Source organism: Lithobates pipiens, unplaced genomic scaffold, assembly GCF_037356315.1.
Source record: "Lithobates pipiens isolate NorthernLeopardFrog02 unplaced genomic scaffold, aLitPip1_a1.2 Scaffold_23, whole genome shotgun sequence".
Lineage (NCBI taxonomy): Eukaryota > Metazoa > Chordata > Amphibia > Anura > Ranidae > Lithobates > Lithobates pipiens.
The window spans coordinates 301605815-301632476 of NW_027507785.1; the positions used below are offsets into that span (position 1 = coordinate 301605815).

The 26662-nt window shown below is 43.9% G+C and overlaps 1 protein-coding gene across 2 annotated transcripts in view; it reads left to right on the forward strand.

Annotated features, from left to right (window-relative positions):
* PIGK (phosphatidylinositol glycan anchor biosynthesis class K) overlaps nt 1–26662 on the forward strand; it is a 223210-nt gene that overhangs the window by 40911 nt on the left and 155637 nt on the right. For both annotated transcript variants that reach the window (XM_077450425.1, XM_077450426.1), the window contains exons 5-6: nt 5016–5127; nt 10541–10637. In XM_077450425.1, the coding sequence (XP_077306551.1) occupies nt 5016–5127; nt 10541–10637 (209 nt within the window). The remainder of the gene's footprint in view (nt 1–5015; nt 5128–10540; nt 10638–26662) is intronic.

The window sequence follows — 26662 nt, forward strand, 5'->3', positions numbered from 1 at the left end:
GATATAGAGAGAGAGAGAGAGAGAGAGAGAGATATAGAGAGAGAGAGATATAGAGAGAGAGAGATATAGAGAGAGAGAGATATAGAGAGAGAGAGAGAGAGAGAGAGAGAGAGAGAGAGAGAGAGAGAGAGAGAGAGAGAGAGAGAGATATAGAGAGAGAGAGATATAGAGAGAGAGAGATATAGAGAGAGAGAGATATAGAGAGAGAGAGATATAGAGAGAGAGAGATATAGAGAGAGAGAGATATAGAGAGAGATATATAGATATATATATATAGAGAGAGAGAGAGATATAGAGAGAGATATATAGATATATATATATATAGAGAGAGAGAGAGATATAGAGAGAGATATATAGATATATATATATAGAGAGAGAGAGAGAGAGATATAGAGAGAGAGATATATAGATTATATCTATGTATCGGTGGATGTCAGCGGGGACATGTCCGCTGCTATCCCGTTCTGATCCTGGTTAATTTCCACCTTAAATTTGCTGTGGCTGTAAAGCATTGCAGTCAGGGCATGTCTAATGCAGTGCCCTGCTGCAATGTCAGGATTTGGGTGGGTAGGTGGGAGGCAATAAAAAGGCGGATCGACTGCCTGCTTTACTGTCCTTTGCCACTTGGGCCAAATGGCCCTTTTCTAAATCGCAATGTATTATAAACAATTGCTATTTTTCTTAAAATACAATTTTTCTCTGTTGCATTTCACTGCTGATGATCTCCTGCATCACCTTTTGCCATTGCCAAGCTACATGCATTGCCGTGATGGCTGCATGGCATTTCTCAGGTTGGGTTTTCTGATGGTGGAGGTAACGTTTAATAATAATAGCAGGTCCTTACTGAAAGTACATTATAAGTTGCATTTAGGCTGAATTCACACCTGAGCTTTGCATTATGGAGAAATTTTTGGGGCGTTTTGCAGCACTTTTTTTTTTGTTTTGTTTTTTTAGCATATTTGTATTTGAGTTGGCATTGAGAGAAAATCGATCCATACCATACCAATCCATGCCAGGTACTTTGGGTCTAGTATGGGTGTTTTTTTTTCTTTTTGTTTTTTTTTAAGGGGGACCCAATAGCAAAAATAAAAATGCGTGTGGTCCCCCAAAATCCATACAGGGTTCTTTGGTCTGGTATGGTTTTTAAGGGGAACTCTAAGGGGGGGGGGGTTAAACAGCAAAACACTCCAATAATGTGTGATGAAATGCATTTCTTTGGAGAAAAAAAACGCACCAATCTGCCAGAGCCGAGCTGCAAAAGTAGCTCCAAAACTTTTTTTTTTTTTGCACATCAGGTGACTGGGGATTGGAGATGTCAACCACTGCCATGAAGAATAATTTAGTTTTTTTATTAATTTTATTTTCTCCCTGAGCTTTTTGGCACTTCGTGCTACAAAACACTTAATTGTAAATGGGCCCTCAAAGTATATGTCAGGACAAAATAAAAAATAAACACAGTAAGAAAAAAAATAGGTGGTTGAGCTGCATTTTTACCACCCCCTCTTAAGCTGCAAAGGCAGATGGACGGGGGTTGTACACATGCCACAACTGCAATGCTTTGCAGCTGCAACAAAAATGATACATCCTATCTGTGTTTGGCGGGCAGTACCAGAGCGGAAACCAACCCATTCAAGGGAATGTGGCTGTGCCATAGCTGCCCTGCAGTGGTCCGATATTTACATGGTTAAAGGTTAATGCAGACAGCGAGGAGGCTTCTTTACTGTCAAACGCCTCTAAAAAAGTGACACCATGTGGATCATTTTTTAGAGTTGCGGCAATGTTGGCTGCACATTCTTGCCACATCCGAATTTTCTATGGACAATTACAAAAAATGTACTGCTCATTTAATGGACATTGTTCCTGCTTTTTCTCAGGGTGTAGAAACCTTGAGTCGCACAATTCTTCCCAGCAGGAGAGAACTCCGTGAGGGCTGACAACACTGCTTGGGTTTCCAATGCAGCAGATGCTGAGATGTCACCTCACACAAGAAGTGAAGAGCACACTGGAATTGTGCCAGATGAACATGTATTGTTTTTGTACCTACAGCATTTTAACCACTTGTTGACCACTGCACACCGATATGTCGGCACAATGGCAGCGGTGGGCAAATGGGCGTACCTGTACGTCCCCTTTAATTGGCGGGGCTAGCGCACGCGCACCCGCCGCATACAGCGTGCCGATGCCCGTGAGACTCGCTCACTCAATGTCTGCCGGTCTCCCGGCGATCTTGTCACGGAGCCACAGAATAGGGAGATGCCTATGTAAATAAGGCATTTTCTTCGTTCTGCTTAGTGACACGACGGATCACTGCTCCCTGTCATCGGGAGCAGTGATCGCTGTCATGTGAGTGGTAGCCCAGACCCCCTGCCGCCCCCAGTTAGAATCACTCCCTAGGACACACTTAACCCCTTGATCGCCCCCTAGTGTTTAACCCCTTCCCTGCCAGTGTAATTTACACAGTAATCAGTGCATTTTATCGCTGTATAAAGGACAATGGTCCTAAAATAGTGTCAAAAGTGTCCGATGTGTCAACCATAATGTCGCAGTCATGATAAAACTTGCAGATCTCCGCCATTACTAATAAAAAAATAATAATAAAAATGTCATAAAACTATCCCCTATTTTGTAGACACTAACCTTTGCGCAAACCTATATATATATATTTTTTTTTTTTTTTCAAAAATATGTAGCCTAAACTGAGGAAAAAAATGTTGTGTGGGTTTTTTTTATTACTTTTTTTTATATATATTTTTGGGGGATATTTATTATTGCAGAAAGTGAAAGATATAAATTTTTTTCAAAATTGTAGCTTTTTTTTTGTTTCTAGCGCAAAAAATAAAAACCACAGAGATGATCAAATGCCACCAAAAGAAAGCACTATTTGGGGAAAAAAGGTCAATTTTGTTTGGGTGCAACGTCGCACGACCGTGCAATTGTCAGTTAACGCGATGCAGGGCTGAATCGCAAAAAGTTCTCCGATCGGGGGGGGGGGTAAATCTTCCAGGGCGGAAGAGGTTAAAGGGGCAAAACTTTGGGAAATATGCACATGTTGCTGAAAATGTGCTAAATGTGTTTTTTTTTTTTTTTTTTACTTTTGCCCAGACAAGCACTTTAAGAGTTGAATGTAACTCGACTTTGTGCTTTCACCCGGCTTACATTCATTACTAATTATCAAGACGCAGTGCGGACTTTCATCATTGCAATGACGCGTTAACCTTCTACGTTTCTTGCCTCCTTCATCTATAGGTAATTATATTTTCATTTGATGAAGTGATTCAGCATTGAAATTTAGTGACTCATCCTGTACACTAGGAGCCCACATCTTTCCTTGGCAGAGCCAGTTCTAGAAGTAGACTGTAGAGTTTTTGTTTTTATGTCTTAAGCTATCGTAATCGCGGGCCTGGAAAACACAGCAATGAGCATCACCAGCTGTCTACTGTGTTTTTTTTTTTTTTTTTTTTTTTTTTTTTTTTTTATATAGGATCTTTCCAGCCATTTCGCCCACCACTTCTGCTTTTTGTGTCCGAAGACGCATATTAAATAGGCATATTGCTAAGCTACCAAAAAAAAAGCCATTACGAAGCCTTACCATCAGTCTGGGTACAGACAAGGCTTCCATTGCTGTTTAGAGGTAGATTATTTTTATTGTTAAAGTGGTTGTAAACCTCAGACATATCCAAGCATATCCCTCTATAGCGTGTAATTGTCTCAATCCAGAGGACTAAGTGTGCATTTCTGTCTGCTGCCTCCTTCCTCTGCTATCAGCATCTTTCCCTTCTGAAGCGTTTGCCTGACACCAAGAGAAAAATGGTAACACAGGAGGGCACAGCCTGTGATTGACAGCTTCAGCTCTGTTCCTGTGTGCTGTGTGAGGGGGGGTGTCCCTCCCTCCCCCCTACTCCTCCCCTCCCCCCTACTCCTCCCCTCCCCCCTACTCCTCCCCTCCCCCTACTCCTCCCCTCCCCCTACTCCTCCCCTCCCCCTACTTCTCCCCTCCCCCCTACTCCTCCCCTCCCCCCTACTCCTCCCCTCCCCCCTACTCCTCCCCTCCCCCCTACTCCTCCCCTCCCCCCTACTCCTCCCCTCCCCCTACTCCTCCCCTCCCCCTACTCCTCCCCCTTTTCCCCTCTCCGTATCCTTCTCCTTTCTCTCCTTCACTTCTCCTCCTCTCCTTTCCCCTCCTCCTCTCCTTTCCCCTCCTCCTCTCCTTTCCCCTCCTCCTTCCCTTCCCCCTCCTCCTTCCCTTCCCCCTCCTCCTTCCCTTCCCCCTCCTCCTTCCCTTCCCCCTCCTCCTTCCCTTCCCCCTCCTCCTTCCCTTCCCCCTCCTCCATCCCTTCCCCCTTCTCCTCCATCCCTTCCCCCTTCTCCTCCATCCCTTCCCCCTTCTCCTCCATCCCTTCCATCCCTTCCCCCTTCTCCTCCATCCCTTCCCCCTTCTCCTCCATCCCTTCCCCCTTCTCCTCCATCCCTTCCCCCTTCTCCTCCATCCCTTCCCCCTTCTCCTCCATCCCTTCTCCCTTCTCCTCCATCCCTTCTCCCTTCTCCTCCATCCCTTCTCCCTTCCCTTCTCCCTTCCCTTCTCCCTTCCCTTCTCCCTTCCCTTCTCCCTTCCCTTCTCCCTTCCCTTCTCCCTTCCCTTCTCCCTTCCCTTCTCCCTTCCCTTCTCCCTTCCCTTCTCCCTTCCCTTCTCCCTTCCCTTCTCCCTTCCCTTCTCCCTTCCCTTCTCCCTTCCCTTCTCCCTTCCCTTCTCCTCTCCCTTCTCCCTCGCCTTCTCCCTCGCCTTCTCCCTCGCCTTCTCCCTCGCCTTCTCCCTCGCCTTCTCCCTCGCCTTCTCCCTCGCCTTTTCCCTCGCCTTCTCCCTCGCCTTCTCCCTCGCCTTCTCCCTCGCCTTCTCCTCGCCTTCTCCCTCTCCTTCACCTCCCCAATGCTGCATACTTATTTAAAATGATCTACTTTGTATACACATCTTATAGCATGCTTTTGAAAAACATATGTTTCTTTTCTTACAAATATAGGTGACTGTAGAGAATTTTCTTCGAGTATTGACTGGCAGATTGCCACCCAGCACCCCACGACTGAAAAGACTCCTTTCTGATGACAGAAGCAATGTTCTTATCTACATGACAGGTACATTTTTGTATTAAAAATAAGGTATTAGTAGGGGCGCTAGAAAAAAAAAAAATTATAAATATGAATGCCATTACATATGCGAAAATTCATAATCATAGAACACCTCAAGTAATAGACAACCTATCACCATGAATAAAAAAACAAATAGTTGCAAAGAAATGGATAATATAGACAATAGAAAATAATAAAGTCCCAATTGGATACTAGAAAAACAAAAAATATATCCACAGTCCAAGGCAGTGATTCATTCAGTGAAAAACTCCGTCTAAAACCATATGCCAGAAGGCGGCTGAAATCTTCTACAAAGTTGTGACACGTCCCTTCACCAAAATTTTGGACACAGAAAACACCCCAAATGTGAAGGTAAAGTTGTCTTCTTACCAGATGCTGTTGACTACTTTATTTAAAAAGATAGTCAAATAGGTTTATGCAGGTGAATTCCCTGCTCACATGGAATAAGGTGGACCTCTTATGGGAAAAAAACCTTCTCCTCATAGATTCAGACAGGTCATAAAAAAAGGAGAGCAAACAAAATCCATAGCGTGACACCGTTTGATAATAAAAATAAATTAAAAAACCTAAGGCCAAATGGCTGCTTACATAAACCGGTGCCCAACCTGGCACTGGGGCTGCTCGCTTAAAACCATCGTTTCGTAATGGATGCGTAGTTCCTCGTTGTGTAGGGCGTGCGTTCCACCAAGAAACAGCCGACAACCAAAAACGTCCGGAACTGTACGTGTACGAATGTGACTAGGTACCGCCTCGAGTTCCAGACGTTTTTCACTGAATGAATCACTGCCTTGGACTGTGGATATATTTTTTGTTTTTCTAGTATCCAATTGGGACTTTATTTATTCTTTTCTATTGTCTATATTATCCATTTCTTTGCAACTATTTGTTTTTTTTATTCATGGTGATAGGTTGTCTATTACTTGAGGTGTTCTATGATTATGAATTTTCGCATTTGTAATTGACATTCATATTTATAATTTTTTTTAGCGCCTCTACTAATACCTTATTTTCAGCACGACAAGTTTTTTTCTCTTGTTTTTAGGGAGCAGCTATTAGTGTTTCACTTAGTTTATTTGATTCACTGACTATTAGTTTATTTATCTTTTTACATTTGTATAAGTGGCGTGGAGTTTGTTTAGCTGCTGTTTTTCAGCTATATTTTCACACATTTTTGTATTAACCACTGGAAGGTTTACCTCTCCTTCATCACCATTTTTTTGGCTATACAGCACTGAATTACTTTAACTGACAATTGCGCAGTTGAAAAAATCTTATGTCATTTTTGGTGGTATTTGATGAGCTCTGTGTTTTATTTTATTTTTTGTGTGTGCTCTAAGCAAAAAAAAAAGGCAATTTTGAAGAAAAAAAATAGTTTTACTTTCTGCTATACAACACATCAAATAAAAAAAATCAAATTTTCATAAATTTAAGCCAATATGTATTTTACTACATGTTTTTGGTAAAAAAAGAAAAAGAGAATCGTATATTGATTGGTTTGCACAAAAGTTATAGTGTCTACAAACTACCATCTCCCTGGTAGAGGAACATATACTAGTGGGAAATGGCTGTAAAAGCTGAAGGTTTTTTTTTTTTTTTTTTTTTTTTTTTTAACCTGAGTCTGATCTTCCTCCAGCACTGAGCACGGGAGCCTCGGCTCTCCCAGGTCTCTCCCGCCTCATTGGCCGAGACGGCAGCCATTGGCTCCCGCTACTGTCAATCGCAGCCAGTGAGCCAATGAGGAGGATGTGGGGCCAAACCAAGCCAAACTCCATGTGTGAATGGACACCCACAGCAGTGGCTCTGGAGTGAGCCTGTTCGGGTGCCCTGTAGCAAGCTGCTTGCTGTGGGGCACTCGGCAGGAGGGAGGGAACCGAGAAGAGGAGGATTGGGCTGCTATTTTCAAAACAGACTGCAAAGAGCAGGTACATATACTACGTTTATTTTTTTTTTATTTTTTTTATTTTAAAGCGGTTGTATAGTCCTTCTTCTTTTTTTTTTTTTTTTTTTTTTACTTTTACCTACAGGTAAGCCTATAATTAGGCTTACCTGTAGGTAAAATGAATATCTCCTAAACCTGTACGATTTAGGAGATATTTACTTTTTATGCATACGCTGACGCCATGCTACACATGCAGTGTTAAGGCCCAGCTGAAGATCCGACAGAACTACCAGACCTTGCCGGGAAAGACTTCCGCGCGCGTGCAAGGTAGTGACTTATCGCGGCTTTGGCCACTCACAGCACCGGAGCCGCGATACCTGGAAGACACGCCGAGGCAACATGTCAGTTCCCTCAGTGTGGATCGGGGGAGATACCTGCACCTCGTACTAAAATGAGTATTTCATAATGAGCTAGTATGTTCTGCATACTAGCTCATTATGCCTTTGCCTTGCAGTTTTTTTTGTTTACAAAAAATAAATAAAAAATTGCAGGTTTTCTACCGCTTTAGGCTCGGTTCACACCAGACGCGGCACGACTTGCCGCGCCGCGACCTGACAAGTCGCCCCCGTTCTGTACTACGGAACCGTTCTAGTAGGAGCGACTCGAGTCGCTCCGACTTAGAAAAAAGGTTCCTGTACTACTTTTGCGGCGACCTCGGGCGACTTGCATTGACTTCTATACAGAAGTCATTTTGCAAGTCGCCGCTGAGGTCGCGGCAGGTCGCGGCACTGCAAGTCGTGCCGCATCCTGTGTGAACCGAGCCTTAAGCTGCCTTTATCTACACTTTAAAGGCGAATAAGCGCCAAAAGAAATATTGGACACACACAAATAATACAATCCAATTCTTTATTCATATCATTTTATTAAAACAATGGCAAGTGCCAAAAGAATGTGCATAACATACAGGATATGTAATCTGATTGAACACATCCCTTAGGAACCCCTCCACAGCATAATGTATCCAAAAGACCACCAGGGGACTGATTTTAAATCCAGCTCCCTCCAACAGACTCTTCTGAGGCTGTACTGCTTGACATGTTCCATTCCTCCTAGAATACAAATACCCATGGGGACAAAACGTATCCTATCCCTTAGGTGGCTTTCTATGCCTTACAAAATCATTTGGATAACATATTGTATTGGTTCAACACTTTATTTTTATTTTTTTCTAGCCCCACTGGAATAGCTGGAGTGGATGTTTTGTTTGTTTTTGGTGTTTTACATGGTTCCCTAGTCTGTATGTACCAGAATCCAGGGCCACTAAGTGGGTAGCAGTTTGCCTGGCAGCACTAGGAGCCCTTGGTTCGAATTCTGACAATGGCACTATCTGCCTGGAATTTACATGTTCCCCCCTGTGCCTGTGTGGGTTTCCTCCGGGTACTCCGGTTTCCTTCCACACATCAAAGACCTGCTGGGTAGGTTAATTGGCTCCTGTCTGAGTTGGTCTAATATATGTGTATGTATGAATGCTCGTTAGGAACCTTTTATATTGTAATCTCCTTGAGGGCAGGGACTGATGCGAATGTACAATATTCATCTACAGCAGATTCATGAACATACCTCTACTGAAGAAGCAATCAAGAAAAACACCCCCACAGTGTATCTCTGGGAACATCATATTTTTGCATTTTCAATATAGAGATGCAGGATTTAATATCTATCCCCTGGTGGTCTTTTGGATATATAATGCTATGGAGATATGGAGGGGGTTCCCAAGGGATGTGCCTAACCAGAGTGGTGCATGTCCTGTATGTTATGTACATTCTTCTGGCATGGTTGTTTTTTTTTTTTTTTTGACTGTCACCAGCTCTCTGCTCAGGGAGCCCTGAGCGATCAGCCATGTTTGATCGCTCGCTCTTAGAGCCGGCGGGGGACAGATGCTACATCCACTTAGGTAAATATGATTCAAAAGAAAAAAATAAACATTCCCATACTTCTCTTTTAAGAGTGTCAGACAAACCATTTATGACTGGCAGGGGTGCTTACAATGATCATTTTTTATCTATTCATGTAAAACCTTTATCCTTTAAGAGCCCTTTCACACTGGGCATCAGTGGTAAAGTGGCGCTATTTTTAAAAGTGGTTAAATCCGAAAAGGGTTTAAATCCGCCTAAATCCCACAACAGCGGCGTTTTGCAGGTGTTCTGGCAGATGGTGTCCTGCTATCATATAGTGTCCGCCCTGTACTGCGCATGCGCAGTACAGGGCAGAAGAAGCTTTGGAAAATCTCCGAAGCTGAACGGCGCCTGCGCCGTGAGTGGAGGTGGTAGCCCCACCATCCAAGCGGACATAGGGTTGTGAAAGTTAGAGGGCCCCTCGCGGGCGAGCTTTGCTCGCCATGCTTTGGGCTCAGCCTCGCTGCGCTCACCTCTTTTATATTCCTAATCTATGTCCACTTCGATGGTGGGGATAGAACCTGGACTCACGGCGCAGGCGCCATTCATCCTCGGCTATTTTCGGAATCTGTGTTGCTGTGTGCTGAGCATGCGCAGTACACAGCGGACACTATCCGATGGGGGACCTTATATGATAGGACAACGGCTGTATAGCAGCGCTGCCCCATTGATTTCAATGGGTAGAACCCGCCCGAGGGCTTTCACGCTGGAGTGAATGGAGTAGCTGTTTTAGGGTGGTTTGCAGGTGCTATTTTTAACGATATAGTGCCTGCAAAATTCCCCCAGTGTTAAAGGGGTCTAAAAGAAAAAACTGTTTGCTGTAACTGTTTATAAAGTGTTAACTGGAGTTCAGCTTGTTAGTGTCCAAATCTGCTATTCCATCTAACACCCCCCCCCCCCAAGACTGACAACGCTGCAAGCCAAAAGTGTCCCCTGTGCTCCTTCATCCAGAGTGTGGGCACTCTAATACAGGAGGTTTGCTACTGGGCAGATGACCAGGTGAAAAAGCCTAAAAAAGAAAATGAAGACAGCCACCACATCTAATGATTGGTGAAGTGCAATATCTTACCTATTTTGGGTATTGGGTTTAATACCAGTTTAAGCAGTAGGCAGCATGTCGGAGCATTCGTCATCTTATATGCACTGTGCTCGGGTTGTTTATCGGGTATTTTATTATGTACCGTCCAAGAAAAATAAAGGTGGGCTTGGTTACAGTGAGTGACGGCATGAAATCTTGTGTTCTGCCATTTAACTGTCACTTATGAGGGAGGATTAGATTAAACTCTAAAAAGTCTCTTTTAAAAGCTGCATCTGCCTGTGATATTGGATTAACTGGCTCCTGGAGTCTGCAATAATTTTTCCGCCTGTATACCACACCAGCAAGTTTGAGCACCACTTATTAGTGTATATACTGAAATCTGCAGTTACCATAGAGATCGCAGACCTGGCCAAACGGAACCACGCTGCTTCATGTGCCTGTATGATGAACCTGTGTGTGGTCACTGAACCTCCTCTGCAGTACACACAGACATGGGTGCTAAAATCATTCCTCTAACTCACACAGGTCACGGAGGAAATGGCTTCCTCAAATTCCAAGATTCAGAAGAGATCACCAATGTGGAGCTTGCTGATGCCTTCGAGCAGATGTGGCAAAAGAGGAGGTAATAAAACAGTTAAACTCTCTAGATAAAAACAGAAGCTTACTGATGTATTACTCGCTACGTCTCAGAAAGCTCCATGCGGAGAAAAGCTTTATTAAAATGTAATCTTCTTTTTATTTTCAATAACTTTTATTACAGATTTCATTTGATGCACAAATAATAAAAAACCCGAACAAAGTATCTGACAATGAAAGGCCTCCTCTTCCACATAGGACACATTTTGTTTATTATTGGCCGTTTTTATGCTTGGCACAAGCAGTCCTACAAAGATATATTTATATATACTTTAGAGAAATTGTATATATTTTTTTTTTTTTCAGTAAATACATTTTTTTTTTCTTTTTTTTCCCCTTCTATGGAAATTTAATTGTGGTTTCCATACATTTATAGTGATATAACAAGCATCAGAACAAGTTCAGGATACCCTGAAGAGCACATAGTACATAGGGTGAGCTATGACGGCACGTTTGCTAACCGAAATCTGGTTTGTATCTGGAAACCAGCACATAATAAACAAATCCTATCCTCATATTGATTAGTGGTCCCAAATTAATAACTACTGCAGTAGAGTACAGACACAAGATACACTTAGCATCTTTCCAAATAAGGGCTTCTTCACGCAGACGTGTCCGTGTACGGAGCCCGCTCTGCTCAGCGGGGGATCGATCCATCGATCCCTGCTGAGCAGGCAGATGACAGGTCCATCTCTACACTCTGTGCAGGGACGGACCTGTCAGAGCGCTGCTCTCCCCTATGCGGGGGTCGGGTGAAGACCGTAGAGTCTGTCGTCATCCGATCCGCAGACGGATGGAAAAGTAGGTTTTTCATCCATCACACTTTTTTGGATAGGAGCGGGTCGGATGTCAGCGGACGTGTCACCGCTGACATCCAACGCTCCATAGAAGTCTATGGAGCATCCATTCAGGTCCGTCTAAAAAACTGACATGCGGACCTGAACGGACAGTCTGCGTAAAAGAGGCCTAACTGTTCTGTTTATTCACCGCAGGTTTTTTTTTTTTTTTTTTTTTATACACGATTACGTAGCTATGACATTTAATATTACAATTGTACTTTTTATGGTAACAAGGGGCGTAACATAGACAGGCTAATTCTAATCAGGGGCTTAAAAGAATGCAAACCTGTAATGAAAACCTTATTAGTGCTGTGTGCACAATCAGTGCCATGTGCAATACATAGGCAAAGCATCCAAAATAGAATACAAGTTTATACAGAATTTACAAATTTCCTGAAGTGGAAGGTCGATGGTGGAGCTTATCAGAGAAGTTGCTGGGACTTCTGTCTCCAGTGAGTTGTAGAGGCAGGGGTATATTGAGGGGGATTGAAAAAAGGAAGGGTGGGTAGATGGCAGAAGGGAGGGAAGGATTTACACAGTAGGAATTCAAGGTGAGATTGGGGCAGCAAAGAACAGAAGGGTGTTGGAGAAGGGGAATGAGGGAAGGGGTTAGGAAGCCATGAAGACCTAGCTTGGGGTATGATATGCCACCACTGGATATTATAATGTGTTTAGAGTGAAAGTCCAGTTTAATTTGTTAGTTGTATTCCAGTCTTCAATCCATTGTACTCCAGTCAAGGGGACCATATTTTGAGAAATAGCAACTATGTATTTTCAAAATTTTTTCCAGTATACCTTTTTTAAAACCCAAACCCAGCTTTATTTTTTAAAGGATTGTAGTAGTTTTGCTCTTCTATGTGTTAATTCCATTTTCTTAAAGAGGGATTCCACCAAAAAAAAAATTAAAAGCCAGCAGCTATAAATACTACAGCTGCTGACTTTTAATAAATGGACACTCACCTGTCCCGGGTTCCAGCGATGCCGGCAGCCGAGGCCGATCGATCGCTCGGCTCTCGGCTGCTGCCGCCACCATTCTAGGTGAGGGAATCAGGAAGTGAAGTGAATCGGCTTCACTTCCCGGTTCCCTACTGCGCATGCGCGAGCCGCGCCACGCAATAGGAAATCTCCGCGCTGTCACTGGGACCCGTGTGTGTCCCAGCAGACAGCGCGGCAGGGCAGGAAATGGCGTAGACTCCCACGGGAGTCTATGCCCAGAAGTGGGTGAAAATACCTGTCTTTGACAGGTATCTCCACCCCCCTCCCCCCTGAAAGGTGTCAATTGTGACACCGGAGGGGGGGAGGGATCCGATCAGCGGAGGTTCCACTTTAGGGTGGAATCCCGCTTTAATACCCTACTTACCTTTTCCATGTTCCAGTGTTGCTCTCATCATCCTCTTTCCACGGTGGTGACAGCCCCACTTTCTGGCTGAATGGTGTCCAGTGTCATTCAGCCACTTCCTTTGGAAGGAGACGTAGCAGGCTGATGAGCTCATCTTCGTCACTCTCTGCTCCCCAGTAAAATTTAAAGCTGGTCATAGACGGATGGTTCATTCGATCCATCTATGGGCATGCTGGTTGTACTGAAACATGTAAACAAATTAGTGTAGCACTCAAAATTGTGAATATGAAAGTAAATTAATAAATTTAAAAGGTGAATGTCAATTTAACAGAGATCATAAAACATTCAAAAGTCCAAATCCATGTTGAGACACCAAGAGGTAGCTAAGCCAAAGGATAAACAGTTATAGAAAGTCTCTCTTGGTGTGTACAGGGAAATTCATTAAATATTGATCCCAAAAAGTGCAGTAGAAAGTGATAAAGTTGGCACGCTTACCAGAGACCATGGACACGCGTGTACTATATAGCAGTTGTGTCAAACGGGCATTGGTGAGGATGAACCTCAATGAAATCCACCACAGGACACTGTAAGCAGGGTAGGTCCCATCCGATATTCCTCAAAGGTTCCCGGTAGCAAGACACAGACTCCAAAACTTGTGGTGAACCACATCAAGTGGTACAATGATCCATGATGTGCATGGGAAAAAAGAGAACTGCACATGGTGTAATACCGTTTGGTATATTTATCGTAAAAAAAAAAGGGGGTTTACGCTTAAAAAATTCCGGATAAACAAGCTTGTAACATGTAGGTAAGTATGCAATGTTTCCACGACCGGCGCTGAAGTACATCACTGCTGGAGGCTATAGCCACCAGTGGTGATCGTTGTGTATAGGCATCTTACACTTAAAAGTGGATTCTATAGATATATGGTTAACCATCCCTCTTCACAAGTGTATGGTACTATTGTCTATCTTTGTAAGCTCCTTAGTTTGGCTGATGAGTTCAGGATGACCACCCGTGTCATAAGTATTATACAATGGGATTGGGCGTTGTATACCGTCTAAGGCATATGGAGCCGTTGATTGGTGGATGTGTCTGCCAGGCCTGCCCATACATACTGCCTTTTACATTCTATATCACTACAAGCTCCTGAAGAAGCGTCTAAGCGCGCGCAGCATGTGGAGTTTCCTCATCACGCCTCTACCACCAACCAGCTTTTTCCTCCAACTATCATCACCTTTTGTACTGTGGTAACAATTGGTTGTGTTGGGTGGTGAGAGTCATGTAGATGATACACCATGTTTAGTTTTAACATGTTATGCCAACAATGTTATTTTTAATCATGTTTTATAAAAATCTGAAAATGTATTATCTGAAATCTGTGCCTCCTAAAGTCCATGTTTTTTGCTCCTACCAATAGTCAAAGTAATATATCATAGCAGGAGGGATTCCCCTATCAACGCTGACAGTGTTGATGGGGGCAATCGAGCGATTTCTTTTGGTTGAAGGAAGGAAAATTGCATAAAATCTATGGCTAGCCTAAGAATCCAGAACATGGTGGAAGGTACATAAAGCGGGAATCCGCCGGGAGTGCGCGTTTTTTTTTTTTTTTTTCTTAAAAGCCAGCAGCTACAAATACTGCAGCTGCTGACTTTTAAAATAGTGACACTTACCTGTCCAGCGCGCCCACGATGTCGGCACCCGAAGCCGATCTCTCGATCGTCTCTCGGGTGCTGCCGCCGCCATCTTGGGTATGGGAATCAGGAAGTGGAGCCTTTCGGCTTCATTTCCCGGTTCCCTACTGCGCATGCGCGAGTCGCGCTGCGCAATGAGGATGGACCCCGCTGTCTCTGGGATCTGTGTGTTTCCCAGCAGGCAGCGGGGGACTTTCGGAAAGGGGCGTAATCTACGCCCCTTTCCGCAGAGAGCTATCCAGGAAGTGGGTGCAGATACCTGTACTGTACAGGTATCTGCACCCCCTCCCCCCTGAAAGGTGCCAATTGTGGCGCCGGAGGGGGGGAGGACTCCAATGAGCGGAAGGTCCACTTTAGGGTGGACCTCCGCTATAAGCACTGTGTCATACCCCTCCAGTGCATTCTCCTCCGGGACTCAGAATAATCCTATAGGCACATTCTCGGCCATTTTGGGCATGAATGTCCTGGCCAACAATGTATACCTGGTAAGGGATTTTTAGCTTGTACCAAAGATTATCTGGAATCTCTTGCTGGAATCACCTTTTCTAAGCAAAGCAGACCTTCTTACCCTCACAGTGGCTGACTATAAACTTTAGATGGTAGTGGATGTAGCTGTTTGTTTTATGCTAAGAGGTTCAGGGAAAGATCTAAAATGTAGGGCAGATGCTTATTTTGGGGGTCAAACAATATCAATTGGACAAGTTCTCTGATCTTCCCAAGTGATATCTGGCCTTTTTATAGACAGGAAATTATCACCCAACCTGGCTGGAAACCTCCGGACTGTGTGATTGCTGTCTTGTGTTTGAGCTATTTCAGCTTTTACTTGCCAAAAGGAACAGTGAGCCTCACCTCCACCACCTCACTTGCCATCCCATCTCTGACAGCTAGTTAAACCTGGATCTGAATACAGACCTCCTTTTCCGCTTAGCTAGTTATAGTTTCTCTTTTTTTTTTTTAAACAAAAAAAAAAATGTTTTTGCCAGCGTTTTCTGCTTTAAAACACATTTTAGATGCGTTATTATTCACGATTTATATAGCGCCAACGTTCTACGCAACGCTTTACAATGTATAGGGGGGACAACACAATTACAGTACAATACAAAAGGTACAGGAGGGCCCGGCTCGTAGAGCTTACATTCTAAAGGGAGGGGGTGGTACAAAAGGTAATAGCTGCAGAGAATGATTTGATGGGGGTGGGTGTGGGATAGGCTTCCCTGAATAAATGAGTTTTCAGGGAACTCCTAAAGATGGACAGGGTAGGGACTGATCGGACAGACTGGGGCAGGGAGTTCCAGAGGATGGGAGAAGTCTTGAAGGCGAGCATTAGAGGAGCTAACAAGGGAGCTAGAAAGCAGGAGGTCCTCTGAGGAGCGGAGGGGACGATTTGGGTGATATATGCAGATGAGGTTGGTGATGTAGATGGGGGCGATGTTGTGGATGGCTTTGTATGTTATGGTTAGCATTTTGAATAGGAAACATTCATACAGCATCATTGTGTTGTGTTATAAAACCTGCTTGCATTAGTTTGTATTTGTTCCCATTGAATTCAATGAAAGGGAAATCCTTGGCATCCCCAGGGATGCGCTAAAAGCAACTGGTAAATTTTGACTCCTGATTACAGTTCTGTGTGCTCTCACATGCTCTGGATTGATGCTTCTTGTCAGACAGTGAAAGCATTTCATAAAGCATAGTGATTTAGAGATGACAGCATGCATTAATTCACTCCTCTGCAGAGACCCATTAATGCTCTATGTCAAACACAAGTCCCACGGGCCGAATCCGGCCCACCAGGCCATTTCATGTGGCCCTCACATCCAGGACCTTTTTTCGGCGCAGCAGAGTTTCGCCACCACCAGCTCTCGCCCTCCACTCCTTGTAAACTCTTTATGCCAAAGCGGTCAATGGTAGGTGCTGGGGCAGGCTCAACATGGTTTCTAAGGACTGCAAAGAAAAAAATAAAAAACCTAGTAGAATTATGGTCTCTTTTAAAAAATATATTCGCACTGGCTACAAAGTGATTATAAATACTTTATTTTTTATTTTTTTTGGTAACAGACGTGTTATACTTGTTCTCTGTAATGGTTTTACACATAGCAGCCCCAATTCCCCTCTTCTTGAGTCTCCCCTGCCGAGTGCTCCTATAGCAAGACACTTGCAATGGGGGCACTCGTGCGTGCTCTTTCCTGAGCCCCGCTGTGTGTGTCAATTGACAAACAGAGAGTGACTCTGCCCCTGCCCCCCCCCCCCGCTCCCTTCTCACTGGCTGTAATTGACAGCAGCAGGAGCTAATGACCCCCGCTGCTATGACTGAGCCGATGAGGAGGGGGAGAGGCCCTTGCTCTTCTGCACATCGCTGGATCGAGATCGGGCTCAGGTAAGTATAGGGGGGGGGGGTTCTGGTTGGGGGGGAAGCTGCCTGTAGAAGGTTTTTAACTTTTTTTTTTTAATGCAGATAATACATTAAAGTAAAAAAACTTTTTCTGCCTTTTTAATACTCACTTTAACCACTTCATTACTGGGCTATAGTCATATGAGGTCTGCAGTTGGGATCTCCCTTCCTGGGTTGGCGTCATATGACGTCCTCTGTCTTTTGCCGCTCCTGAGGGCCCCCGGGGGCCCGCAGCATGGCGATCGGGGATGAGGTATGTCCCTCGGACACAGCCCATCCCAGATCCATGTAAAGAGCCAATAAAAAATGGCTCTTTACCATGTGACCGGCTGTGTCCAATCACAGCCGGTCATGTATTGCCCACATGCACGGCGCTCGTGGACGCCCCTAGCAAAATTTTCGCTCTTTTTTTTTTTCACTTAGGTCTTAAAAAATAAATAAAAAAAAACCCAGTGGTGATTAAATACCACCAAAATAAAGTTCTATGTGTATGAAAAAAATTACAACAATTTTGTTTGGGTACAGTGTTGAATGACTGAGTAATTGGAATTCAAAGCGCGTGAGTGCTGAAATCTAAAAATTGGTCTGGGAAGGAAGGGTGTATAAATGTCCTGTATTGAAGTGGTTAAAGTGGAGCTCCACCCAAAGTGGGAAGCTCCGCTTGTCTGAAGTCCTAACCCCCCCCCCTTTTCTGTTGCCACCTTTTGGCAACTTTCTGGGTGGGGGGGTCATTTTGTAAATTCGGACATTTTGTAAAGTAGGACAAATTTCCTATTTTATATTCTGAGAACTAGACGTGCTCACGTGAATATGCAAATAGAAGCCCAAATGTATGGAAGGGTCCCGTTTTTCCTTCAAAGGCTTTAGGCCTCATTTACACCGTAAAGCGTAGCGTTTTCAGGCAGAAAGTCGCACCTTTTTTGCCACGATTTTGTACAGATCAAAAGGTCACCGATGTAAAAAGCAGAAACACGCCTGTAATCTGCCAAATAAAAAAAAAAAAAAAAAAGAAATGTATGGGAGACAATAATTTTACAATTTTTGTGTGCCACATTCAAAATTTGGAACAAAACTTTTAAGATACCCCTAGTGGTGGACTTTTAAGGAACGTACAATAACTATGCACAATTTTTTTTTTTTTTTTTTCAAAGATTCAAACAACAATTTTATTGAAAAAAGTAAAAACAAATGTAGAAAGGTATATATGAAACAAGGAATGTATAGGTAAAATCTGTACATATATAAGTTATTTCAAATTTCCTACGCGTTTCGGAGAAACTAAATCTCCTCCTTCAGGGAATATGTACAACTGTAAGATATATTTTCAAAATAGTTTGTTGTAAAGACATCCCATTTTAAAAACACGATGGAAAGCCAGGGTAGTTATCAGTAATTATTCTGCCCCGTTGAGGTCTTCCCATAGGATCACTCCGATAGAACAGGCCACAAAACTGGCAAGATGTTAAGGAAAGGGACAGAGACCCCCCACAATGGTGGACAATTGGAGCTAATGGGCTCCCACCCAGAAAAGACACTGGGGCAAAAACGCACAGTCCTTGGCTGGATACTGTTTCACATACATCCATTTCCGGGTGGGAGCCCAATAGCTCCAATTGTCCACCATTGTGGGGGGGTCTCGGTCCCTTTCCTTAACATCTTGCCAGTTTTTGTGGAACTGCTTTACCCGTTATGCTGTGTGACGGGGCATTGTCGTGCATGATAATTGCTGGCTGATTGGGTGATGACTATAGGTAAGGAACCGCATGTTTTGGAAGAAGGTTCTGATAAACATTTGCATTCATTCTGCCATGTAGCTTTGTAAGAGACCCAACTACTGCTGCAGAAAACATCCCCCAAACCGTGACGCTTACCCCTCCACTGTAAACATCCCTTGTAATAGAAGAAAACCATGACAGGACCTCCCTTTTTTAATGTGAGATCTGGGGTAAAAAAGACCTCAGATCCCATATTTACACTAAAATGCAATATTAAAAAAAGGTAACTTGGAAAAAACTTTTAAAAATTTCTCCTTTTAAGAGCTATGGAGCCGAGCGGGTAGCCATCTTTCCCTCACTTGGCAGCCAGGCATCCGCGGGAAAGGACGCGATCGTCTCCGCCACTACCAGTGGGTCCAGTAAGCGGCGGAGACGACTGGAGCGCGGCGGGAGGGGGGGGGGGACACCTCTCCCGCTACCAATCTTGTGGCGGATCCACCATGGAAACCACTTTTATCATAAAGAGAAACGCACAGCGCTCCTAAAAATACCAGGCTTATGGCAACTGGCTGCTGCCATAACCTCGGTATTTAGCGTCCAAGTACTGATGTATGGGTACATCGTTTTGCATGAAGTGGTTAAAAACCACTAGCCAACCAGCCGCTGTCATTATACGTAGCTGTAGGTCGTCCCTTTAAATGGCTTTAGCAGGTGCGCCACGTGTACTAGGAGCTGATGCTCGTGCCCGGCGGCCCTGATGTCTGCCGGGGACCCCGCAATTGCTCCTGAGAGAGGGAAAACTGCGTATTTGTCAATGTAAACCAACAGATCCCCCGTTCTGTCAGGGAGAGGAGAGAGATCTGCTTTTTCTAGTGATTTAGAAACAGCGATGTCTCTCTACTCCCAATCACTACACTGCCCTTACAGTTAGAACCGCCTCCCTAGGGAACACTTAACCCCTTGATCGCCCTCTACTGTTAACCCCTTCCTTGCCAGTGACATTTATACAGTAATCAGTGGCTATTTTTAGCTATGATTGCTGTATAAATGTCAATAGTCCCAAAAAAAGCATCAAGTGTCCTATCTGTCTGGAACTATGACCTTCATGCATTCCTTGCATGAAGGTAAAAAAAAAATGTACGCATTGATTTTTCCCCTCCATTGCACAGAGCAGGTAAGTATAGATATGTTTGTTATTTAAAAAAAAAAAAATCTTTTACAACAACTTAAATTTTTTCACTCTGTATTCCAAAGGCGTTTTATTTTTACCTTGAACAGTGACTGGCAGCAGAAGACTAGCAGCTCCTCCTTCTTATGTTTCCCTGCAGACAGGCTGGGGAAGATCTGGGTCATGTCACAGATGTATGTTAGAAACAGCTACTTAGATGATTTTATTAAAATAATTACAGTGCCATCATCCACATACACTAATAGAAGGGGCAATGTAAATTCAAGTCTGTGTTTAATCTTTTTAAAGTGGTTATAAACCCACTTTTTTTTTTTTTAAACTGACACCTGCAAGATAAAGGCATAAAGAGCTAGTATGCATAGTGTACTAGCTCATTATGTAATACTCACCTGAGATCAAAGCCCTCGCTGCGGTGCCCATACACCGATCCAGCGGCCGGCATCACTCTGAGGGGCTACTTCTGGGTATTGCGGCTCCGGCGCTGTGATTGGCTGGAGCAGCGATGAAGTCACTCCCGCACATGCGCGCAGGAGCCGACGGTAGCGGCACACTCACTGAAGCAAACGGCACGTGCAAATAGGGCGACCGTGCAGGTTTAGGAGATATCCTGGGTAGCTACATGTAAGCCTCATTATAGGCTTACCTGTAGCAAAAAGTGGTCTGTGAGGGTTTACAACCACTTTAAGCAACATTCTGTTTGGGATGGTTAAACGGGGACCGTAATGGTAGTGCTCACTGTTACTTAGACCCCTTTCACACTGGGGCATTTTTCAGGTGCTTTAGCGTTAAAAAAAAAAAGCACCTGAAAGAAGCCGCAACATCAATCCCAATGTAAAAGCCCGAGTGCTTTCACACTGAGGCACTGCGCTGGCAGGGCGTCAAAAAAAAGTCCTGCGAGCAGCTTCTTTGCAGCGCTTTTGGAAAGGTGAAATCAATGGGAAGTGCCTGAAAAGCGCTATTGGCAGAAGCGTTTTGTGGGCACTTTTAACCCTTTATTTGGCAACTAGCAGGGGTTAAAAGCGCACAAAAAACGCTGGTAAAGCGCTGCTAGTTTAAGCAGCGATTTACAAGCGTTTTTCGGGCACTGACAGTGTGAAAGGGCTCTTAAAGCACTCGGGCTTTCACATTGGGATTGCAGATGAGGCTTCTTTGAAGCGCTTTACAGGTGATTTTTTTTAAAGCCAAATCGCCTGAAAAACGCCCCAGTGTGAAAGGGGTCTTAAAGAGGAAGTAAACCCTGATGGGTTTTACTTCCTCTTTGTTTCCCTGCAAAGGTAAAGCATAATGTGCTACTATGCATCACATAGTAGCCCATTATGTGTCACTTACCTGAAACTGAAGCCTGCGATGTCCTCAATTTCCTCGCCTCCATGAAGCGTCCATCTTTCACCCTCTTCTTTCCAGGTATTGTGACTCTGCTGCTGTGATTGGCCGGAGCCGCGATGATATCCCTCCCGCACATGCACGCGGGAGCCAGCAGTCATGGCACGATCACTGTTTTCTACAGGTTTTTATAGTGCGCCTGCGCCGTTGTCTTTCGCATGCGCCATAGACATCGGTGCCTGTCTCTTTTGCAAATATCTCCTAAACCGTGGAGGTTTACAACCACTTTAAACAAGCTACTAATGGGCTTCAGTAGACTTTAATAATCTTCAGCACTATGTAAAGGTTGAAAGCCTGCTGAAGTCTGGAAGCAGCTAGTTTAAAGTGGTATTAAACCCAAAAGCAAACCTTTATTATGTTGCAGCCTACCAATTCCTTGATGTGCAAAAACAAATGCAGCTCCCTATTGAAATGAATAGAAAATGCATTTTTGTGGCCTTTTTGCTAACACGCCAGCTAACCCTTGTTACAAATGTCAAAGCTAGCCCCTGCCTAGGCAGAACTATTGCATGTTGACTACATGTTAAAACAGAATAAACCATATTGAAACGAAAATGAATAGAAAACGCATATAAAATGTGGCAAAAACGCACCTGCGCTACGTTTTTGGTGCGTTCTTTAAGTCACATGTCTAAGATTCACAGGTGCATGCAGGATACTAGTCTCCCAGAAAACGCGCTGGGAATGCATCAAAAACTCATGTTTTTGTGGCAGAGTAGTGTGAAAACAGCCTAAATAGAGGGAATGAAAGAATTTCCCCTGCTGGCTATTGGTTTTAGCAGGCATTGGGACCTATGATTGCGGAATACTCAAAAATTGACTGCATCTGATTGGATGCTGTCACTGCCTGGCCAAAAATTTTCCACCCAGGTCATTCAACTGGTTTGAAAAATTTGGCTTTTGTGATGGCCGCAGGACCATGCAGTTTCAGTTGATTCAGCAGGTATCAGCCAAAATTTGAGTGGTGTATGGCCGCAATACCAGCCATAGTCTTATTTAACAGACCTTTTTCATTTTGATATCTTTTATTCAACAAATGGCTTAAGCAGCCAAGGTTATTGTTGGGTAAGTATGTTAGATAACGACATCTTGAAAAGAGGGTAATTGGATTTAGGTATTCCATTCAGTGAGATGAGACGAGAGGTGTACTGTGGAGGTGATCTGCCCTGTATAAAAAGTCTGGTTACTAATAGTCTGCTCTTCTAAAGCAAGATTCTTTCATGAGAATTATGGCCTGATCAAAAGAAGGTTCAGAAGACCTTAGTAGAAGAGTTTCAGAGATGCCAGAGAGCTAGATTTTTCTTCTGATAGTCTGCTTTGCAAGGCATTGTGGGAAGGTAATATCAGGTCAGATTTCAGGGAGTCAGACTTAGGAGAATTTTAAAATACATTTAACTTTTTTTAAAGTGTATCAAATACTTTTTTTTATGTTTAGGGGATGTGTGCTCATAACTATTACGTAAAAAAAAAATGCAGACAAAAAAAACCCCATAGTACTTAAACTGATTGTGCAGCTCGATTGCCCCGAACCTCGCCTTCTGGGGTCCCTCGGTGGCTCCTCCCCACATTAGGTAACCCCCTAGGAGAAGCACTCTCCCGGGGGATTACCTTTCGGGCATGCTCCCGAGTCCGGATTTCTGCATCCATAGAGGCCGAATACAGGACTCGGCCCCGGCGCCCACGTCATTGGATTTGATTGATGGCCATGGGAGCCAATGGCTGCACTGCTATCAGTCTATCCAATCAAGAGCCGAGAACCCCGGGCAGAGAGACAGGGTCCCTGTGGGTCAAGTTCCAGGGCTCAGGTAAGTAAAACGAGGGGGGCTGGGGGGCCGGTCACTGCCAGATTTTTTTTGCCTTAATGCATAGTATGCATTAAGGTGGGAAAAACTTGAAGGTTTACAACCCATTTAATCCCAATGAAGGACTGTGCTTTCTCTGCTTAGGGACTGTCCAGTGTCGGCATCTAATTTCTAGACTGAGATGCTGGCTCAGAGATGACACTGTGAGGTTGATTTACTTAAGGCATATAGACTGTTGTATTTTTTTTTTTTTTCCCATTGTACAAAATATCATAACAAACAGCTTATATACACAACAGTTAATCTTATCCACTATACATATTCACACTTCCTGTATTAATTTATCCCACATTCTATTACCCCCCCCTCTTCTCCCAACCCCTCCCTCCCTCCTTACCCCATCCTCCCCCCTCCCTCCCTCCCTCTCCTAGTATCCCTCTTTTCTAGGTTTATCTTTATTATCTCTAAACTAGTTTTCAAACCTGTATTCCATGGTTTTCAAGCTGCTTTGTGCTTTACCCTTTTCTTTCTTTTTTCTTTCTTTCCTTTCCTTCCTCCCTTCTTTTCTTTCTACTACTATTGTTGATCAGGTGGATACCCTATTTCGTTCAGCCACGGCCTCCATATTTTCTCAAACCCTATAAGGTTTCCTCTACGTATATATACAGTTTTCTCCTTCCATATTAAATCATTGATAACCTGGGTCCATTCACTCACAAGAGGTGCACTCTCGGACTGCCATTTCTGTGCTATCAGTTTCCGCGCTTGAAATAAGCAGCGTATAACTGCAAGCATAGTACTTTTCTGTTCGCCCGGCATTTTCCTGTATCCTAGTATACAGGTTTTAGGGTCCAGGTCCAGCTTAATCCCAAATATTTTGTTTATAATTTCTGCTATTCCTTCCCAATATCGAAACAGCTTTGGGCACCTCCACATCATATGTAGAAGGTCCCCATGGCCTCGGCATCTAGGACAGTTGGCGTCCGTCCTCCTTCCAAACAGAAACAGTCTCTTGGGAGTGTAATAGGCCCTGTATATCAGCATCAGATGTGACACTTTCTGTGATGGAGAAACCGATAGTAGAGGGCCCAGTTCCAATATTCTCTTCCACTGTTCCTCCGTGATCTCTCCTATGTCCTCTTCCCACTTCTTCTTTTGCTTGGCTAAGCCAGGTTCTATTTTGAGACCCCTGTCTAATAACCCATAAAGGGTAGATATAACTTACCTAGATTTATCTATTTTAATTATCTCCTGGGGTCAGGATATCTTGTCCCACTCAGGGATCTGTGGACCAAACTGCGCTTTCAGAGCATGCCGAAGCTGTAAATATTGAAAGAATGTCTGTTGCGATAGGTCATATTCCCTTTTTAGATCCGTAAATGTTTTCAAAATTCTACCATCGTAGATTTGGCCCAGCCTAACTATTCCTTTCTTCTCCCATGTGTTAATTCTCCCAATTGACAATATTTCCTGCAAGTTCTTATTATCCCACAGGGGTGTGTATTCTGACCAACCTGTACATCCCAGCATCTTTTTTTACCGTTCTCCATACTTTACTCAGCATATTTATTATGGGGTCCTTGCGCTGAAAAGAACTTGCTTCCAGTGCATCTACCAGTTTTTTATGTGGGGCTCCTATCAGCATTGCTCTGCCATTTGGATTACCCTCCCCCTCCTGATTACATCCCACCAGATGTTGCAGTTGTGCTGCTAAATAATAATTCCTAGGGTTGGGCACGGCTAATCCCCCCCCTATCCATTGGCTGCTGTAGCGCCTGGAGTCGAATTCTCGCCTGTCCCTTTTTCCAGATTAACTCCTGAAAGAGAGTTTCAAACTTTTTAAACAATTTTTTCCCTATCCAAACCGGGGCATTGTGCAGAACGTACAACAATTGTGGCAACCATATCATTTTTATCAGGCTACAACGACCCGCTACCGACAAGGGGAGTTGACTCCAGGCGTCACAGCTTCGCTTAAATTTACCCAATAGCGGAAGCATATTTTTGTCAACATATTGCTCTAAGTTTGTTGTTAAATATATACCTAGGTATTTCATTGAGTCTACCATTTCTAGTTGCGGTATCCCAGTCGCGGTCACTGCGCCTGGGGTATCTACTTGGAGCAGCTCTGACTTCCCCCAGTTTATTGTCAAACCCGTGAAACCTCCAAAGTCCTCTACAAGTTTAATTGCCTTCGCCAGAGATTGACCAGTGTCCCCTAGAAAGAGGAGAACATCATCTGCATAAAGTGCGATTCTTTCCTCTCTGCCCTCTTCCCTTTGAAAACCAGATATCTCAGGATCTGACCTAATGGCGATCGCCAACGGCTCCATTGCAATAGCGAAGAGCAGAGGGGAAAGAGGACACCCCTGCCTTGTCCCTCTGCTCATCTCTATTCTTCCAGATTGTTCTTTATTTATTCTTACTTTTGCACTAGGGTCACTGTACATCATTTTAATCCATCCGATGAACGCGGGGCCGACCCCACACCCCTCCAGGACACGCCATAAATATCCCCATTCTAGACTATCAAAAGCCTTTGTCATGTCCAAAGATAGGATGGCCCTCGAGCCCGCGTTCATCGGAGGGGTCTGAATGTTTAAAAATGCCCTTCTTATATTCATACTGGTTGATCGCCCGGCAATAAAACCTGTCTGATCTATGTGTATCAGCCTATTAATAACTTTATTTAACCTATTTGACAGTACCTTCGCTAGAATTTTAGCATCAGAACATAAAAGTGATATCGGCCTATACGAAGCTACCTCTTGAGGATCTTTTCCTTCTTTAGGTATTACAATAATGGTCGCCTCCATCATAGATGCGGGCAGTTTCCCCTCTACCTTTGCCCCTTTCAAAGTCCTAAGTAGTTCTGGGAGTAAAATTTCACTATATTTCTTGTATAGTTCCACCGGTAGGCCATCTGGCCCAGGGGACTTTTGGTTAGCCATACCAGTCACTGCCTGCTGTATCTCACTAAGGGTTATAGGGGCTTCCAGATCATCCCTCTCCTCTTGCGTGAGGGTTGGGAGTTTCACTTTCTCCAAAAATGCGCCCATATCTTCTTCGTTCCTCTGGCCTCGAGTTCTGTATAGTTCCTCATAGAAAACCCTGAAGGCTTCTACAATCTCCTTTTTGCTTGTAAGAACTGTCCCATTCATGGACTTAATCGCTGGGATTATAGCTGAGGGGGAGTTAGTTTTTACTAGCTGGGCCAATGTTCTCCCAACACTCTCTCCCTCCCCAAAATAGCGTTGCTTCTGAAATAATCGCTTATTTTCTTCCCTTTTAATAATTGCCGACCTATACCCATGCTGTTTGTTTAACCAAATTCTTTGTTTTTCATAGGTGGGATCCTGAACATAGTTCTCCTCTTCCTCTATTACTTCCTTCCTGATTTTCTCCTCCCAGCTCCTAGATTTCTGTTTGATTTTAGCCACCTGGTGGATCAAAATACCTCTAGTATATGCTTTTAGTGTATCCCATGTTGTATTAGTTGGGGCGGTATCTATATTAAATACTAAAAACTCTTTTAATCTTTTTGGAATTTCTTCTACATCCTTCATTAGTTCAAGCCAGAATGGACTTATTCTCCAACCCCCCGGTATTTTTCTTTTTTCCCCTGTACTCAATACTATTTTCAAAAATGAGTGGTCAGATA